General features: G+C 38.6%; 2 protein-coding genes across 3 annotated transcripts; one reads left to right on the top strand and one right to left on the bottom strand.

Moving 5' to 3' along the window:
- The first annotated feature begins 508 nt into the window (after positions 1–508).
- Positions 509–11,320, top strand: LOC144708691 (acetyl-CoA acetyltransferase 2-like). 2 transcript variants are annotated; one of them, XM_078582111.1, is made up of 15 exons: positions 509–565; positions 1,294–1,356; positions 2,643–2,741; positions 2,824–2,997; positions 3,090–3,195; positions 3,974–4,112; positions 5,013–5,090; positions 5,183–5,248; positions 5,654–5,739; positions 6,301–6,400; positions 6,503–6,613; positions 6,715–6,756; positions 6,835–6,921; positions 7,118–7,203; positions 11,154–11,320. In XM_078582111.1, exons 2-15 carry the CDS (start codon positions 1,329–1,331, stop codon positions 11,185–11,187), a joined length of 1,236 nt encoding a protein of 411 aa, XP_078438237.1. In that variant the 5' UTR covers positions 509–565; positions 1,294–1,328; the 3' UTR covers positions 11,188–11,320. The 2 variants fall into 2 exon arrangements, with proteins under 2 accessions (XP_078438237.1, XP_078438238.1); XM_078582112.1 differs by lacking the exons at positions 509–565; positions 1,294–1,356; positions 2,643–2,741 and having other exon boundaries at positions 2,830–2,997; positions 3,073–3,195.
- A 1,171-nt stretch (positions 11,321–12,491) lies between these two features.
- P24BETA2 (emp24/gp25L/p24 family/GOLD family protein) lies at positions 12,492–17,506 on the bottom strand. Its single transcript, XM_078581765.1, has 5 exons — positions 17,291–17,506; positions 16,102–16,311; positions 14,412–14,598; positions 14,171–14,278; positions 12,492–12,773 (listed from the first exon to the last, which is right to left on the bottom strand). The coding sequence occupies exons 2-5, from the start codon at positions 16,306–16,308 to the stop codon at positions 12,640–12,642; spliced, it is 636 nt and encodes a 211-aa protein (XP_078437891.1). The 5' UTR covers positions 16,309–16,311; positions 17,291–17,506; the 3' UTR covers positions 12,492–12,639.
- Positions 17,507–17,831: the final 325 nt, after the last annotated feature.

Below are 17,831 nucleotides of genomic sequence, written 5' to 3'. Positions count from 1 at the left end.
GTTTCAATCGAACTGCTGGCACCCGTTTTACCCCTCATAATAAAGTAATTTATCAAAAATTTTGACCTCAAGCACATAAATTATCCTTTAATTATTTAGTGATGGGTGGAGTTTTATATTCCTTCAGCAAATTGAAATTCGCGGAATCAATCATTAATGGCCATACAAAAATATGGGCAAAAGAGGCAAGAATGTCGTCTAAAGAGGGGCAACTTTAAATCAACTAATCTCCGGGGACGAACGGAACGGGACAGAACGACAACTAGGTCAGTCATCCGTCACAGAGTTTGTAGTTTCGTTCTATTTCAGTCGGAGGGCCTAAACAGAGCGATGGAGTACTACGGAACGGGACAAAGGACTGTTATAAACCTAGAGTAAATAAATAACTGTAATCTGAGGTCAAGGCGGACGACGGACGACGGAGGACGTCAACGGCCGAGATGGATGACGTAATGGACGAAAGTAACCGGCAAGAGAGAGAGTATAAGAAAATTGAACAAGTATATAAGTACGATCCGTATTCTAAAATCTTTCTTTCCGAGTTTTTCCTCGGCAAGCTCGGAAGGTGAGCTCTCAAATCGAATCTGTATCTGATCTGTTAGTTTTGCGCATCTTCTCTAGCGCAATTATCATTTGTTTGATTGATGTTGTGCTGTGTGTTCGAGTTCGATATCTATTTTTTTCTGCGATTGTGTATTTGTACTTCAATCCAGCACAATTGTCGTGTTTTTCTGCCTCTTGTTTGCTGATTTTGTTTTCTACTTGTTGACCACCAACTGATCTTTGAATTTGTATCAGATCTTCGATTTGTGTTTTCTACCATTGTCGTTGTGTTTGATTCGTGTTGTGCTGTGTGTCCACGTTCGAGGTTGTTCTTTTCAGATGCTTTATTTGAATTTCAAGCAAGCGCACTATATTAACCGTCTCTTGTTCTACTGATGGCTTTTTCTTCTTGGTGTCCGTAGGGATTGGCTGCCAACTGATCTTTGCTTTGGTCATTCAGTAATTTTGTCTGTCTTGCTGTATTTTGTGTTCTTTTATGTAACTTAGAATCATCTCGAGTATCTCTCAGTTCCGCGTACCTCTGCATCGTCTACATAGAATGACTGATCTTTTGTGGCATAAATTCCGGACTCAGTATTCTGTAAACGTGTGTGCCTTTTGCGTTGCATGCGGCTTGCTGGGCGCTGGTTTTTACTATTTTAATTTAACTGAATTGGCCGAACTTTCTCTCTTATCCCTCTTTCAGTGCAAATAATTGATTTTCCTGTTTCATCTGAATTTTCATACCAGGCGCTGGACTCACTTGTTCTAGTCAGTCTCTGAACATGGCTCCCAATAATTCTACTCGTAGAGGTCAGTGAAGCATTTTTTTTTGCTCGCGATTTAACTTTGTGTGGTCTTGCCATCGGCATTTTTAGTGCGAAAGCGTGTGATTCTTTTAATCATCTTGCACAAGTCAAAATTAAAACTCCTCCGTAAACAAAATTTGACTGGTCCGGAGCAAATTATATTCCTGAATGCAATAATCGTGTCAAAAAGTTGCCAAAAAGGATGTGTGAGCCAAATTGTGCGAAATTTTGTCTTGTGTATTAATACGAACCTAACCCAAGAATACCTGCGGAGGAAGCATACCAGACATACACATGCCAAATCAAACAGCACGTCAGAAAGAAGGGGCCATTGGTGGGAGCATCCGCCTATAAATAATGAGGAAGTGAACTGGGAATTGAGGAAGCCTTCTGGAAGTCAGTTGCTGTGGCGACACTGCCTGTAATGAGGGAGATTCTCTCGATTGCGAGGGAGACTAGACTAATTCGGCCAGTCTTTGACTGTTCCTTCTATTGTTTTTACCTTTTTTATCTCACTTTTCTGTCTATTTCTTCAATTCTTCTAATCCTGGAAACTACTTCTATTCTCGGAAACCCTTGGAGTTCTTGGTTCCATTTGAGATCAATCTCCAGAGGAGCATATCCTATACTTCTCGGACGGCCCGAAATTTCCTTACTTCTTTGGGTTTTAAATTTCTATTAGTTTTTTTATTAACTATGAACCACAAAAGGTTTTGAAGTTATTGATTTCGTGGAGCTATATTTTCTTAAAAAAATGATTGCTATGATCCACGTTGGGCATTGGGTGCGCTGAAATTTCCTTCAGATGATAAAATAATTTCTATTAGTTTTTTCAGTAAATATGAACCAAAAAAGGTTTTGAAGTTATTGATTTCGTGAAGCTGTATTTTATTAAAAAGTTGATTGCTCTGATCCATGTTAAGCATTGGGTGCGCTGAAATTTTCTTCAGATGGTTACCAAACAGGCCCAATAACGTACGAGTACCCAGTGTGTCCCCCTGTAATGAAAGAACAAGTTGGGAAGCTATTTTGGGCTTAAACTTGTAAAACTTGACTGGAACCTGTTTGATTTTGGAATGTCGGAGGAGAGATAAGTGAAGGAAGGGCAAGGGAAGAGCCTGCCTCCCTTTGAGCAGATAGAATGACGCTTGAAATTCTGGGTTTTCCACCTTAAATAGGGGGATATATGATTAAAATTACAACAAAAAACCCTCCTATAGTTTAAATGGGACTTCTAATACTCCATTAGCCATTAACCTAAAATGTACCCACCATTGAATGTGTTTGCAGATGTCTGCATTGTTGGAGTCGCTCGTACTCCTATTGGCGCATTCCTCGGTTCCCTTTCGTCCTTGTCTGCTACCAAACTTGGGTCCATTGTTATCGAAAGTAAGACAAGAAAACCTTTCCTCTTCATTCCCCTCATCAGCTTTATGATGCAATATATTGACATTTGTACATTTGAATGCAGGTGCACTGAAGAGGGCGAATATTAGTCCTGAGCTGGTCCAAGAGGTTTTCTTCGGAAATGTACTGAGTGCAAATCTGGGGCAGGCACCTGCAAGGCAGGCTGCTCTAGGTGCTGGGATACCTTATTCTGTTATATGCACAACTGTGAACAAAGTCTGTGCATCTGGCATGAAGGGTTTGTGTTGATTTTATATCAAAATTTAGAAATTATTTGATTGAAGAAGTTTTCGTTCTACCTAACTATATGTAGTCTATTCTTTCTCTTAGCAACAATGCTGGGTGCACAGAGTATCCAACTCGGTATCAATGACATTGTTGTCACTGGCGGCATGGAAAGCATGTCTAATGCGCCAAAATATTTACCTGATGCAAGGTTACTATCTTTATGTATGCATCTCCAACTGTATTTAATCTGCTGAACATGGCAAAATTTCTTGCATGTACTTCGAGAACTGTGCTCAACTTAGCAGTTTTGGCTACAAGATAAATTTCGGTTTTCTGTGTTGAAAAATATTTCATCAGGTTTCTACGATATTTTTTCTTGTTTCAAGTCTAATTGAGTAGGCTCTAAGAGCATCACTTTTTGCATTATATTATTTTATCATTTACTGTATTCATATACCACATGGCGCCACATGGCTCTATGACCCTTATGCAGAGACTCATAATAGCCGAAGATGAAACTATATGACCCTAAATCTGGTATAGAAGTCGACTCATAAAATATAGTCTGCAAAGATTATGTTCTCCCATCATACGTGATATCTACAGGAAGAAAGAGATGCTTGTGTTTGTATGTGTTTTAAATGTAGCTATCCACTGTACCATGATGGATAAAAGCATCTTTATTCTCTGTTAAAGTACATGAAGAAATATAGTTTTTTCCTTTTTTGGTGGTAGACAGACAGGGAATTTCTTCAACTAAAGCATGCACACTTTTTAGAAGTCTCAAGGATTTTTTTTTTTGTAATAATGAGAGGAAAATCCTCCCGAAAGGATTATTACAGTTAGTTTTACGTAAATTTTAAATGATTCATAGTATAGACCTGATCTAGGCATCTTGAGCCTGTTCTCTGAGTTTCTTGTCCCCTTACACACTAGTTTTTGCCTTGGCCAAACAAAAACGTTAATCTTGATCTCAATATTTTCAGAAAAGGGTCACGATATGGGCATGAAACAGTTGTTGATGGCCTGCTTAAGGATGGTCTATGGGATGCCTACAATAATTGTGCGATGGGAATATGTGCTGAGCTATGTGCTGATCTTCACACTATTCCCAGAGAAGAACAGGTAAACGTGCCTTTTCTTTCATTATGTTTAGTTTCATTGTGCTTTTATCTCGTCTTCTTATTTTTGCAATTGCATTCCATTTCCTGCAAAATGGGTTGTATTCGTGGAGATTCGATGCTCCCCGAGTTCATAACATTTCATCCGGAGAGCATGATATTTGCTAGCCTCATTGTGGGTTCAAGGTCATTCGTATAAAGCTCTCTTACGGACATTATTTTGTGGCTAACTCCGATGGAAAAATAAGTTGGTGGATACTCTTATTCATCAGATGCCAGTTCCTTAGTTTGAAATCTTGCGGCTTTCTGATTTATGATGAATACTCAAATGACTTGAAAAAGAGAAAGAAAACCTAGGAGTTAAAAAATACAGTGTCTACCTACTTTCAGTTATGTCATGGGTAATTAAATCCATCATCAAAGCGAGAAAGAGATAGAAATAGCTTTCAAAGGTCTTTTCTTGACCGCGCTGTCTCCTTTTATCCAAAAAATAAAGGGCTGATAGAAGGTCTGATTTGGAGACAGTTTTCGAGAAGAATTGGGGAGGAATAAATTGAGTAAAATGACAACTTTCGATGGCCATGGGTCTGCTCAAATTTAGCCAAGTATATATGGACGACATGTCTGTGAAGAACGTTGCATCCTACCTCAAATTTCTGTTCATTATGAATAATTTCTCTACAAGCTGTAATTCCAAAAGTCAACTGAATTAATCACTCACAAATAAATCTATAATGGGAGCTTTGGTGCAAATAGAATCCGAGAAGTTTTTGAAAATAAAATACCATCAGAGTCAACGTATTATGTGGCATAAAGCAGATCTGAAACCAATATTAAATGCTTTGTTTTTTAATTGGGCATTTAAAATTTTTTCGATTTTCCTAAATTTTCTTATTTCTTTTAGGACACTTTTGCAATTCAGAGCAACGAACGAGGAATTGCAGCCCAGAAAGGTGGCGGATTCTCTTGGGAAATCATTCCGGTAGGTTCTTCTGGCCTATGATACTCTGATGTCAGATAATAAATTTTCAAATATACAATATTTCTCTCGAACTCATTTATCATCTCAAACAGGTTGAAGTCCCAGGAGGAAGGGGGAAGCCGTTGACTGTTGTTGATAAGGATGAGAGTCTCCAAAAGGTAAGTGATAATGCTATTTAATTAATTTTCTGTCCTTTCATCGTATTCCATCTCTATTTTGTCGTCTTTTGAGTCCTATGTAAGCTTTTACTGGTTTTACATTTTATTCCATGTGGTCTCCAATTTCTTCACCCTGTTATTCGGTTCTTTTGGATGTAAGATTTCACAAACTGTTTCATGCAAATGCTCTTCGGAGAATTAATTGATCCTGCTTCCGTCAAACTTAAGCTTTGATCTCTCTAAAAAATAAATACTTTTTCATCATATAAAACTTCTCATCTTACCTGAAGGAAAAGATTTATAGAAAGAAAGAATAACTCACAGTCTGAAAATGATATATTCTTTCGTTAATATGATTCCTTTATCCTTTCCTAGGGATCAGCTCACTTTACATTTTGTGCATAGTTTGATCCCGAGAAACTGAAGAAACTTCGACCCAGTTTCAAGGAGAACGAAGGCACTGTTACAGCGGGCAACGCCTCAAGCTTAAGGTAAGTTAGTAATCCATTTGACATGTTTTTGGAATGTTTGTATTATTTATCTTTTATGTTTTCAAACGTCTAAACTTGTCTGCAAAAGCATGGATGCGGGTCTTTTTCAGACCACTATCATACAACTTTGGTCCTGGTATCTTTAGAAAAAACAACTTTACTTCTGGTTTATGGCTTCCAGTCTCTGGTTATTGGTTTTTGCTTCATGCTGTTCCTAATTTCTTTTGTGATCACTTGTAGATCTCACCTTTGACTTATTTTTTGATGTAACCCAGTATTTCCTAAATTTAATTCCTAAATATCAGAAATGGTTTCATCTCTCATTTTCATTAAACTAAACGCTATCTTTCAAAAAAAATAAAACTAAACGCTGAATCAAAATGAAATGACCTTTTCATAGAAAACTGCCCCCCATTTCTACCATCTGAATTGATTTCTTGGAAATTATTTCCTCATGGTTTATGTTGGAAAGGTAAATTATCTCCGAAAAGAATTTTCATTATTTATTTTGATTTCCTTCCGAAATACATGACTGGTAACACCTAAATTCCATTTTGGCAGTGATGGCGCTGCCGCATTAGTTTTGGTCAGCGAAGAGAAGGCCCGGGAACTGGGCCTGGTCGTCATTGCAAAGATAAAGGGTTATGCTGATGCAGCACAGGTCCTTTTTAATGCTCCCCCCAACAAATAATGGCAAAACCAGCTTTACAGATTAATATATTTCCTAAATCTTTTTAAATTACGAGCTGAAGCCGTCTTCCAGGATCCAAAATTATTTACCACAACACCGGCACTGGCAATTCCAAAAGCTCTCTCAAATGCTGGCTTAGAGGGCTCGCAGATTGATTACTATGAAATTAATGAAGCTTTTTCTGTGAGACTCCAACCTGGCTTATGGTTCAGAACATTTATTTCCAAAAAATACTCTTATTTGTCAAAACTACTGTTTTATTAATATTCTCTTGCTGATTATAGGTTGTGGCCCTTGCAAATCGGAAACTGCTCAACATTCCTTCCGTAAGTACTTCGTTGTTAATTTATTTTCTTTGAATCAAGTTTCATTGATATTATCCCTCTATTTTTTCTCATTTATAGGAGAAACTGAATGTGCATGGCGGAGCAGTATCACTCGGGCATCCATTGGGTTGTAGTGGGGCTCGTATTTTGGTCACACTTCTTGGGGTGAGGAATTTTTTTTTTCCATCCTCCCCGATATAAGCTTGCTGTCTTCCCTGCTCTCCCTTTATAAAACAGCATTCATGAAATTACATCTAAATAAAAAAATTTCCAGTTGCCTGTTCTTTTTTGTTTTTATTGAAAATATTCCTGTCTCATGGATTTTAGGTGATAGGAAAATTAAAATTATTGAATATGGCAGGTTTTGAGGGAAAGAAACGGGAGATTCGGAGCTGCGGGCATTTGCAATGGCGGTGGTGGAGCTTCAGCACTTGTTCTTGAGCACATGTAAGTACCTGTCCTCAATAAGTTGCACTGCTGCTTCTGCATTGTCGAAAATATCAACAAAAAAATCGTAAAGGTTTGAGCACAATAATCAGCAGAACTCAAATGTGTCACCATGCCAAGGAATTTTATTCTTTCTATTCATGGTTTTTTTGGGATTTTGTTCTTTCTAATCATGGTTTTTTTTTACCTCGGATTTTACTCGAGGACGATGATGAATGACACCCTCTATCTATCGATGCGACCTACCAATCTATCTATCTATGCCGAGGGAGTATGGAGGTGGAGAGTCATCTCACTACTGATCTGCATTGTTAAGAATTGAGCAGGGAAGTGTAAAAATTGCTTGAGAGTGGACAAGGGGAAATAGGTAGAAACTTCCACTCTTTCTCTGCGACTGGAAGAAGTACAATTTATAAGTTATCACGGATTCTGATGTAGCCCAGAAGCCCTTTTTCTGAGGCCCATTGGCAACTTTTGACCCACGAAGGAGATTCTTCTAGAACTGACAGGATCTCCAGAAAATTAACTAGAGCCCCTCAAAATCCTATGACAGGATTTTCTCTGACAAGATCTTCTGACAGGATTTTCTACTAAGGCTGCGTCAGATTCTATCTAGGGAACCAAATTACGGATTCTATTTAAAACCAGCAGGAAGTTTTGGATCTGCATGAGCCTGTTCGAATGCCTTGATAGGGTGCTTTGAAAAGGCTCCGTACCTAACAAACCTCGTAGATATTTCCTGCCACTCAGAGATTGGCAGGATTCCAGTATCAACTTTTTTTTGGAAGATTTGGGACCTCATATTAGGATGTGTAACAGTGTCTCTCTAAACTCTAATAAGACCAGTTTTTGGCACGTTTCGGGGGGTAGAAACGCAAGGAAACACACCTACCCCTACTCCCGGTGCTCCGTCTCGCTCAGACCTACTAAGGTAAAGACGACATCAACACAAGCCTCATGGTGGTTGACCACTTCAGTGAGTTCAATTATTTTATCCTGCTCCATCATCCTTTCACTGACAGGGATGTCGGCAATGTTTTGGCCAAAGGGGCAGTCCGATTGCAAGGGCGTCAATAGACGATGGTGTGAACGCCTCAGTTGTGTCGCGAACTGCATAAGAATCAGGGCATCAAATTGTGCTTCAGTTCAGCTTACCAACCCAAATCAGAAGGGCAGATGAGGTGGTTAACTGTGGTGCGTAGAAGTTCTCGAGGTTCTTTGCAGGAGAAGATCGCAAGACCTCAAGTGCATACACGGGCTGAATTCTGCCATAATTCCTCTTATCATACAGCGATATGGACGATCACTTTCAAGGCACTTTATGGAAGAGACCTACCCACTATTTTTTGCTGAAATCAAAGCCGTGCTGACGAAATGTGACAGACTTCAAGACACACTGATAATCTGAATAGGGTGATTATTTGTTTTTCAAGCTCAGACCATATCAGAAGTCTTCACTGGGGAAGGGGAGGAAGCTGAAGCTGCGCTGAATTGCCATCTGTTCCTGAATTAGCCCAGCGGAATACAAGCTGGTACTTTCCCTGGCATCATCGATTCTCCCAATTATTCATGGCTCTTGATTGTCCAAGTCTATTGGAGACCAGATCAACATGATGACAATCCCTATAAACCTTGCGTAAGATCTATAATGGAAGCTGGAACCAGAACAGATCATTGATATGAGGAGCTCCCCGCACGAGATGGAAACCTTTGAAAAGTTGAAGAATCTGCCTAAAATGAACACCTCATGTGAGAATCAGTGTTCAGTTTTTGTCAATTCTCTGATTTTCTATCCGCGCCAGCTCATGAGGACTCGCCACTCGTCGGCCCCATAAGAAAGACCAGCGTAAGAAAATGGGGGACATAAGAAAATGGGGATTTGTAGGGTGATTGGGGTGACAGCATGATATGATCCAGCTTCGGGACTACGAATGGAAGAAAGACCAGCGTACGAGTGGGCCCAACCCAGAGGCCAGCTTACTAATGAAGCTATTTAAATCCCAACTCAAGCTACACTAGTTAATACCTCCCTCTCCCTTACTCGACCATAACCCCCTCTCTCTCACTCTACAGGTGATACGAAGCTGGATCTAGGCTCGTATCAGAAGGAGGGTAGAGGACGAGGCGAGGTAGAAGTTCCCGGGGTAGAGAGGTGAAACGGCAAGGATCCGAGAGGAGGCCGAGCAGAGGGGGCAGGGATTGGCCGAGGACGAGCTGCCTGAAGACGCGGTGAGGTAGAGACGATCACGAGGGCCGGGGATCGTTGAGGGGGGGAGAGAGAGACTGATATGATCCTCTACCCCCAAAGGGTATCCTAGGAATTTAGCCTGTTAGGGGCATTTTAGTCATTTCATGTTTAAGGTAGATCGTCTCCTTTTCTGATAAGTATGTGTAGCCCTCCATTGAGGAGGGCAGTCAAGACTTATGGTAAGATCGGCCTCTTGGCTCACTATCTCGATCCTCCCTGTCGCGGTCCCATCCCCTTGACCGTCAAGCAATCCCCTGTCCCCGTGGTCGTCTCCCCGGATCTTCAGCCGGCTCCCCTCCAATCCGATCCCTACCCTTGCCGTTCAGTTCCCTTCTAGTCTCCAGCGATCCCCGTCCCCGCGATCGTCAACCCTTCACCGCGTCATCAGGCGGCTCGTCCTCGGTCGATCCCTGTCCCCATCTGTTCGACCTCTCTCTTCATTCCCGTTTCGACTCTTCTAGCCCGGGAACGTCTACCTCGCCTCGTCCTCCAACCTCCTCCCGATACGAACCTAGATCAAGGTTCCTATCAGAGACCAGACCTAGACGAGAAGGGGGAGACAGGAACACTACTTCATTCTTCTTCTTCTTCTTGGCTGCCATTTGGGAGGGCATCCATATTTAAAGGAAATACCTAATAGCCAAATGACTGAAATGCCCCTGTGGGCTAACATGACAAAACTGCACTTAGATAGGTTGAATATCATTGATAGGATCCTATCAACAGGCTCAATATCATTCCTCCTGAAGAGTAGCCCCTATCATTGATGATCCTTCGTCAATCCCTTTTTCCATTCCCATTCATCTCTTCACTCAGGGAACCTCTCTTCCTCTCCTTCGTCATCCTCCATCTACTCTCTCAAGATTTGGATGATTAGAATCAAGGGATTTTATAATCAGAATAAGAATCAAGAAATGAAGATGTTCCTGGGGTTGGAGAATAGAATGAGAATGATAAGAGGAGAGGTCGAATGGTGGAGGCAAGGATCAACCGGGGTTGGGCTTCTGATGACGCAGTGAGGTAGATAGCGAGTTTAGACATAGAGAGGAGAGATAAGTAACTCTAGCTTCATTCATAATGGCCAAATGACCAAAGTGCTCCTTTGTAGGCTAACATGATGAAACTAACCCTAGATGGGACAGGATTCATATCATGTTACCAGTTTGTGGTCTGATCTAATGAGTAAAGCATACTATCTGCGGATGATCTCTCCTTACCAGTTGAAGCTAGGTCTAATGATTACTAATCTTGCTCACTTTCCGTATTTATTGTCATTCTGTATAATGAATATGAGATTTAGATCATGTAATGTCGGATGATTGTGGCAGTGTTAGTGGTTTGGTCAATTGCATAAAAAATATTCTAGAAATTGGAAGTATCGATCTCTCCGCCTCACTCTCTCTCTCTCTCTCTCCTGATTTTGATCATTTCCTGTAATTTTGTGGTTTATTGGTACGAGATTAAGTTTCTCATGTGAATTTCAAATGATTTCCATGATACTGAGATTATATCATGTGCATGGCAAATATTTTTCAATTAATATCACTAGTCCAATTATAATTGCTTATAGTACTTGTCTCAATTGCTTTCTTAAATATTATCATTTCCTGGAACTTAATCTGGAGTATAAAATTTTTTTGGGCCTCATATATTTTTTAGGACCAGTGATCAAGTCTGCTGATTGATTGATTTATTTTTTCAGGCCATTTTCTGGATCAGAGCGTTCTCTGTTATGAATCAAAGCAGCCCGATGACATACTAATAATTTGATCTCATCAGGTGATACAAATAAAGTGATATAGATGTCATATTTATTAGAATAAATGAAATTTTGGGCTTAATCCATGAGCACAATTTATTTTCTCACTACATCGAAGCTGTCATTAAAGCCCCATGCCCAAGATAAAAAAAACCATACCAGTTACTCTCAAATAAATCAATGGTAGAAAAAACAACTCTTCGCTCTAATGTATAGATCGAATCTTGCAGGAACCTGCAAGAAGTTTTCTGTATCCGGATATCGGATTTCAATATCGGATATCGGTTGCTACAGTAATGATATCCGATATCTGTATCCGTCTCAATGTTGTCATCAGCCTCCGTCTCGCAGGGAGGATGACGATATCGGATATCGGACGTAGATATTGGATTTCGATATCCAACATAGAGCGGTTGTTTAAAAATTAATTCATTGTCATAGTGCGACATTATGTAGAAGATATATGTGGGCCAGCTCTTTAACAGTAGGCTTTTTAATTTGGAAAGCCGTTTAATATATACCTCTCTATCTTTTTGTTTCCTTCCATATGGGATAACAGGATTTGGAGTGTAAACTCCGAATCCTATTGTCCCATATGAAAGAAAACAGAAACCTTGAGCTGTATTTATTGAAAAAGATAATAACATATTAAATTTATATATTTATTACGTCCTAAATAAGGTGATAATGTAGCAATTATAAAATATTATTAAATTGTTTAATATGTTTCCTACCTCATTCTATATATACAGCTTAAAATTTTGTTTCCTTCTATATGGGACAATAGGATTCGGAGTTCAATGTTAAACTCTGAATCCTGTTATCCCATATGGAAGAAAACAAAAAGGTTGAAAGGTATATATTAAACAACTTAGAATATAGATAAAGAACATTTCGCCTAAACGTAAACCGTCTTTAAGGTTGATAACAGACGGGTATCGATTGTCCAATACCGGATAACAGACGGGTATTGGTTGGACAATCCCCGGTACAGGTATTATGGGGTTACACATCTAAAATTTTGAAACAGAGATGAGAGAAAAATTTTCAAATATCGATTTTGTGTGCTTACCATACATAATTATTAGTAGAGCAAAATATTGAAGTTCTCATTGAGGATATATTGAATTGAAAATCTCGTCCAGGGCAAGGGACAAAGATTGTCTCGTCATACGCCCCAACTTTTAGAGGTTTATCCGAGTTGTCTCATCCAGAGTTCGTAACGGCCGAAATATTTTTGTTCATATCCAGTCCCAACTGAAGACTATCCCGTCCAAGACATTCTTCTGGAACATAAATTAGAACGTGATTTATTAAAAGTTTAGCATCATCCCCGTTGATTGTATACATAAACTTATACCAGGCCGAAACTGATACACATAAATCTGTAGAACCCAGATGATTAAACATTACAAAAAAAAGAAAATTGTTAAACTCTGGTGGAGCCAAGTTTCCTCTCGAAGAGGCGGCGGAGGAGATAAACTTGTAGAACGCTGGCTCCAATCAGAGCTGCTGACTCAAACAAGGCCTTGTGGATCGTCCTCCTGTTCATGCCTTGATTCACTGCAAAAATATAAAAAAGAAGATTTTTTTATCTTGATTTCACAGCAACAATCCAAAAAAAGAAGATTCTTTATCGTGATTTCACTGCAATATTCAAGAGAAAGAAGATTTTTTATCGTGATTTCAAAGCAATAATCCAAAAATAGAAGACTCTTTATTGTGATTTCAATGCAATAATCCAGAAAAGAATATTCTTTATCATAATTTCACTGCAATAATCTAGAAAAGACAATTATTTATCGTGATTACAATGCAATAATCCAAAATTAATGATTCTTTATCGTGATTTCACTGCAATAGTCCAGAAAAGAAGATTCTTTATCATGATTTCACTGAAATAATCGAAAAAGAGGTATTATTATCATCTAGGTTTGCATTCCAATGTTAGAAAAAAGATAACAAGAAAAAGTATCTATGGGTGTTTTTCAATCTGCAGGACAAGATAGATTTCTTAATCTCTCCCGAGGATTATATGGTTCACTACAATAATCCAGAAAAGAAGATTATTCATCATGATTTCACTGCAATAATTCAAAGAAGATGTAATATTAACAACTTGGTTTGCATTCCAATGTTCAAAAAACGATAACAAGAAACGTTATTTCTGAGTATTTGTTTTTCATTTTGCAAGAGAAGCTGGATTACAGTAATCCTAAACAATATAAGTATCCTTTACGAACTAATCTTCCCCTGCTGAAAAGAGGATTATAGTTATCTATTAATTTATGCTCTCTGAAAGATGATAAAGATAGCTGCAATGACTCCACGAAACAATTACGAGAAAGATACTGATTTTAAGGATAAAGATAGCTGCAATTACTTGAAGGAAACGAGAAAGATATTGATCATTATCTATTGATATTAAACTGCTAAAAAGAGGATGAGAAAGTTCACAACGATAATTCAAAGAAAAAATTCCGAGAAGGATATTGGTCACTATATATTAATTTCACTGCCAAGAAGAAAGAATTCCGGGAAAGATATTTGAGCATTATATTTAATATTCAACCGCAAGAAATTAATCTCTCAAATAGTCATTTCGTTCACTGCAATAATTTCAACAGAGGAAAATAATTGTTGTTACTAAATGTTCGACCATAAATTTATAGTAAACATTTGTTCGACCATAAAATAAAATATACATGACAAACTAGATTGCACACGGAGAATCATTATGTTAGCTGCAATAATTCTGAGAAATAAAAATCATGCATTATTTTTAAAATCTCTAATACTTGAAAGAAGATAAAGAGTAAGTTTAAATATTACTGACTTTTTTGACCTGTCAACGCTGGATAACTCGACGTGGTGCAAAACTAAGTTGGACAGTTTTATTTTTAAGAAAATTAACCAACTCAAATATAACTAAAAATAAAACTTTGAAAACAAACGCGTACGTAATGCTTGACGCTCCGTCTGTGCCTCTAGCCAATGCTGCTCAAACTGAATATTGTAGAGCGCTTCCTCCAGCTTCCCAATTTGCTCAATTACAGGAGCAAAATGCTCTGGAAAATTAAATGGATAAAATAATAATCAATCAACTGAAGTTACATCACATTAACAATGATATACAAAATTCAGGAAGTTCAAGATAAAATGAATAAATTCGAGAAGTCGGTAATTAAAGCCATTTCTCACCGTCCTTGGCGTGTTGCTCAAAGTAGGCGAAATGGCTGACGTGGACATCGAAGTCAACAGTCTCATGGTAGGGAGAGTTATTAGTGAAACAGAAGCGGTGGACCCCCTTCCTCTGGACTGTGAACTCAACCTTGTCGCTGGTCAATCCGCGTGAATCACGTATCTGATCGCCCAGTGGGCCTTTGATCTGAATCACATTAGCATAATTATTTCATCACCATCATCATCATCATCATCACCATCGTACATAGCTCAGAAAAACATTAAGTGGCAGAACGAAAGTGATTGAAAAACTATGAATTCACTGGAGAACCATGAAATTAAGCAACCATTGACATATTCACTGAAGAACCGTGAAATTAAGCAACCATTGCCATATTCACCGAAGAACCGTGAAATTAAGCTACCATTGCCATATTCACTGAAGAACCGTGAAATTAAGCAACCATTGCCATATTCACTGAAGAACGGTGAATGTTAATTGACGGTTCAATGGTTGCTTTCGATCATTAGCTAAGTGTCCAATGGTTGCTTTTGTGGACGCTCTGAGATTTGAGGAAAGGTGACGGATTTATCCAAAATTATTAAACTAATTTGGACATGATCACCCTTAAATATCCATCACCCGGAAAGATCAATGCAGGATCCTTTCCAAATATCAGATTAAAAATTTCTTCAAAACATATCAGATGAAGAAAACACGAAACAAGAAAAAAATCCCTCACAGAATAAAGCGACACCTCAAATACACCTTATTGCACATTTGATCATCCATCAGTGAAATATTCTGTAACATTCTTTAAATATCGGAATAAAGTAAGCACAGACTTTAACCCTAGCTAGGAGGCAGACAACAAAAACAATAAAACTCAATCATTCATAAAAGGTTTCATACATAATTATATAGGGTTACAGTGGGCCACTCTCATTGAGTTGTGCTTACTGGGCCTCTTAAAAGGACTCTTATACGAGAGCCTCAAAAGAGCACTGACACAAATATACAAAAGTACAGTGTAATCAAATAAAAAGACAATAAACATTAATGCACTCTTCGGCTGACTAAATGAAATAAGAAAAACTTTCATCTAACATAAATCCGGCACACACTATTCCAGTTTTGATCATGCATCAGCATAACAGTCCATAAGAACAGAGTGAATCCATTACATGCAAATAAACATCATTACCCAATGGGTAATGATATTTACATAAAATAATGACAAGGATAGGTTCAGCAACGACACTGGGTTCGACAGATACGAGGGGATATGACGAGGACGACTCACCATCGTCCTTGTCCATGGCCACAATGACAAGGAGGATGGCAATATCATCTTCCCCGTTATTCTAGCCAAAAACCAAGGACAAGGACGATGAAGATTCGTCATCATCTTCATCGTATGAAAGAGTTAAAATGTAGAACGTGACTAGAGAACAAGGATGAGTCATCCATCGGTGGCAGAAAACCTGACACAAGATGATGACAACAAGGAATAAAAACAATTATCCTTTTTCTTTTTGAAGAAAATAGGGCAAACCACCCGGAACTGGTTGCCCACCTATAAAAACAATTATCTTAGTACTCTAGCAAACACTATTTCCAAATACTATCATCCATAACCAAGATAAACAACAAGCGCAGAACGAATCGATGAGGATATGAAAAGATGATGAGAAAAGAGGAACAAACCACAAGATCCACACCCTCCTCGCTGTATCCCCAGCCCTCTGATTTTATCACCACAAATGACACGTGGACGGTGTCTCCTTCGTAGGGGACATCGTGTGAGAAGCATTCTTCCCTGTCTATAACAAACCGCAGTGCAGAAGAATAAAAGCTCCAAGAAATATTAAGAAGAAGAACGAGGAGAATTATCGGAGCGCGCCGAATCACCATTTCCTGACAATTTACGAGTCATAATACTGGGCGTTAGAGGGGAAATGATAAAATTTATCAAGAAATATAAGGAAAAAAGGCTCAAGAACTGAAATCTTCCATCCAAAAATCCCATTTCTTTTACGGATAAGAAACCCATAAGAAGAATGAACAACCAAGACATAGATCAATGAAATCTTCACTAAAAAAGTCCCATTTTTAACAAATTTAACAGGCCCGTAATGAAGAGCCAACACACGAGGAGAGACAGATCAATGAAGATGTCTTAGAATGGAAAACTTTCGTTAAAGAATCTCATTTTTTACAAATTTAAGAAGCCCATAACGAAGAGCCAACCACACGAGGAGAGACAGATCTGTGAAAATGTTGTCGAAAGGAAATCTACCGTAAAAGTTCCCTTTTTTTACAAATTTAAAAAGCCCATTTTTTTTACGAAGAACCAACACACGAGGAGAGCAAGATCTATGAAAATGTCTTAGAACGGAAATCTATCCACAAAAAAATTCCAGTTTGAACAAATTTAACAAGCCCATAACGAAGAACCGACACACGAGGAGAGACAGATCTATGACAAGGCTATCAAACGGAAATCTTCCCTAAAAAAATCTCATTTTTAACAAATTTAAGAAACCCATTACGAGTAATCACCATACGAAGAGAGACAGATCTACCAAAACGCTTTAAAACAGTAATATTCCTTCAAAAAATATCCTTTTATCACAAATTCAAGAAGCCCACGACGAAGAACAAACACGAGAAGAGACAGATCTATGAGCAGGGTGACTCTATATCCGAGAATCAGAACAGAACCCAGATCCGGGAATCCCACAAAAAAAACACCAAATCCTTTCGTAACGAAAGAAAAAGTTTCACGGTTCGAATTTCTCAACCAAGAAACAAGAAAAAACAAGCACGAGCACAAAACCCAAGAAACAGAACGGCAATAGGGCATCAATGAAATGAAGGAAAGAACGTTCATCACCTCCCTAGCCTCTTGGAATCGCCACTGGCGATGGAGATGGAAGGCGATATGCTTCGACTTTGGAGAAAGCGAAGAACGAGAGGAGATTTGACAGAGTAGAAGAGAAATGGGTATTTGGGTTAGATCGACCACGCGTTTATTTCTATCGCGTTATGTCTAAATCGTCAAGGGGGAAAAATTTATTGTGGGCGCCCATCAGCAGAGATTGGCTCGTCTTTGACTTTGAAGAGAAGAACTCTGCCTGTTCAACACTCTTGAATGAAGTTTATTTTGTGTTCATCCAGTGATGTGACAGATGAAAATATTTTAAGTTGGTCTGCTAATGAGAAATATCTACCCTTTTCCCCTCACTATGGGAATAATAAGATGGTTTATCTTAGATTTCTGTAGTCAACCATGTTTTGGGAGAAATAATTTTATTTGTTTTGTTTTAGTAGAGATGCATTTACTTGAAGAGAGGTAATGGGGTTTTTTCGAGAAATGAGGATTTTGTGAGATGGGAAGATTAACTTCTAATTTGAGGTCAATCTTGCAGGTGGAA

The sequence above is a fragment of the Wolffia australiana genome, chromosome 10 (genome assembly GCF_029677425.1).
Source record: "Wolffia australiana isolate 7733 chromosome 10, ASM2967742v1".
Classification (NCBI taxonomy): Eukaryota; Viridiplantae; Streptophyta; class Magnoliopsida; order Alismatales; family Araceae; genus Wolffia; species Wolffia australiana.
Note: the sequence above shows the minus strand (reverse complement) of the source record. Positions and strands in the feature narration are given on the sequence as shown.

Coding starts and splice junctions, on each gene's coding strand:
- P24BETA2 (XM_078581765.1), bottom strand. CDS start 16,308: ATGGTGATTCGGCGCGCTCCGATAATTCTCCTCGTTCTTCTTCTTAAT. Junction 14,279..14,411: donor TGAGCAACACGCCAAGGACG/GTGAGAAATGGC, acceptor TTAATTTTCCAG/AGCATTTTGCTCCTGTAATT. Junction 12,774..14,170: donor GACGGAGCGTCAAGCATTAC/GTACGCGTTTGT, acceptor ATATTTTTGCAG/TGAATCAAGGCATGAACAGG.
- LOC144708691 (XM_078582111.1), top strand. CDS start 1,329: ATGGCTCCCAATAATTCTACTCGTAGAG. Junction 2,998..3,089: donor CTGTGCATCTGGCATGAAGG/GTTTGTGTTGAT, acceptor TCTTTCTCTTAG/CAACAATGCTGGGTGCACAG. Junction 5,249..5,653: donor AGGATGAGAGTCTCCAAAAG/GTAAGTGATAAT, acceptor TTTTGTGCATAG/TTTGATCCCGAGAAACTGAA.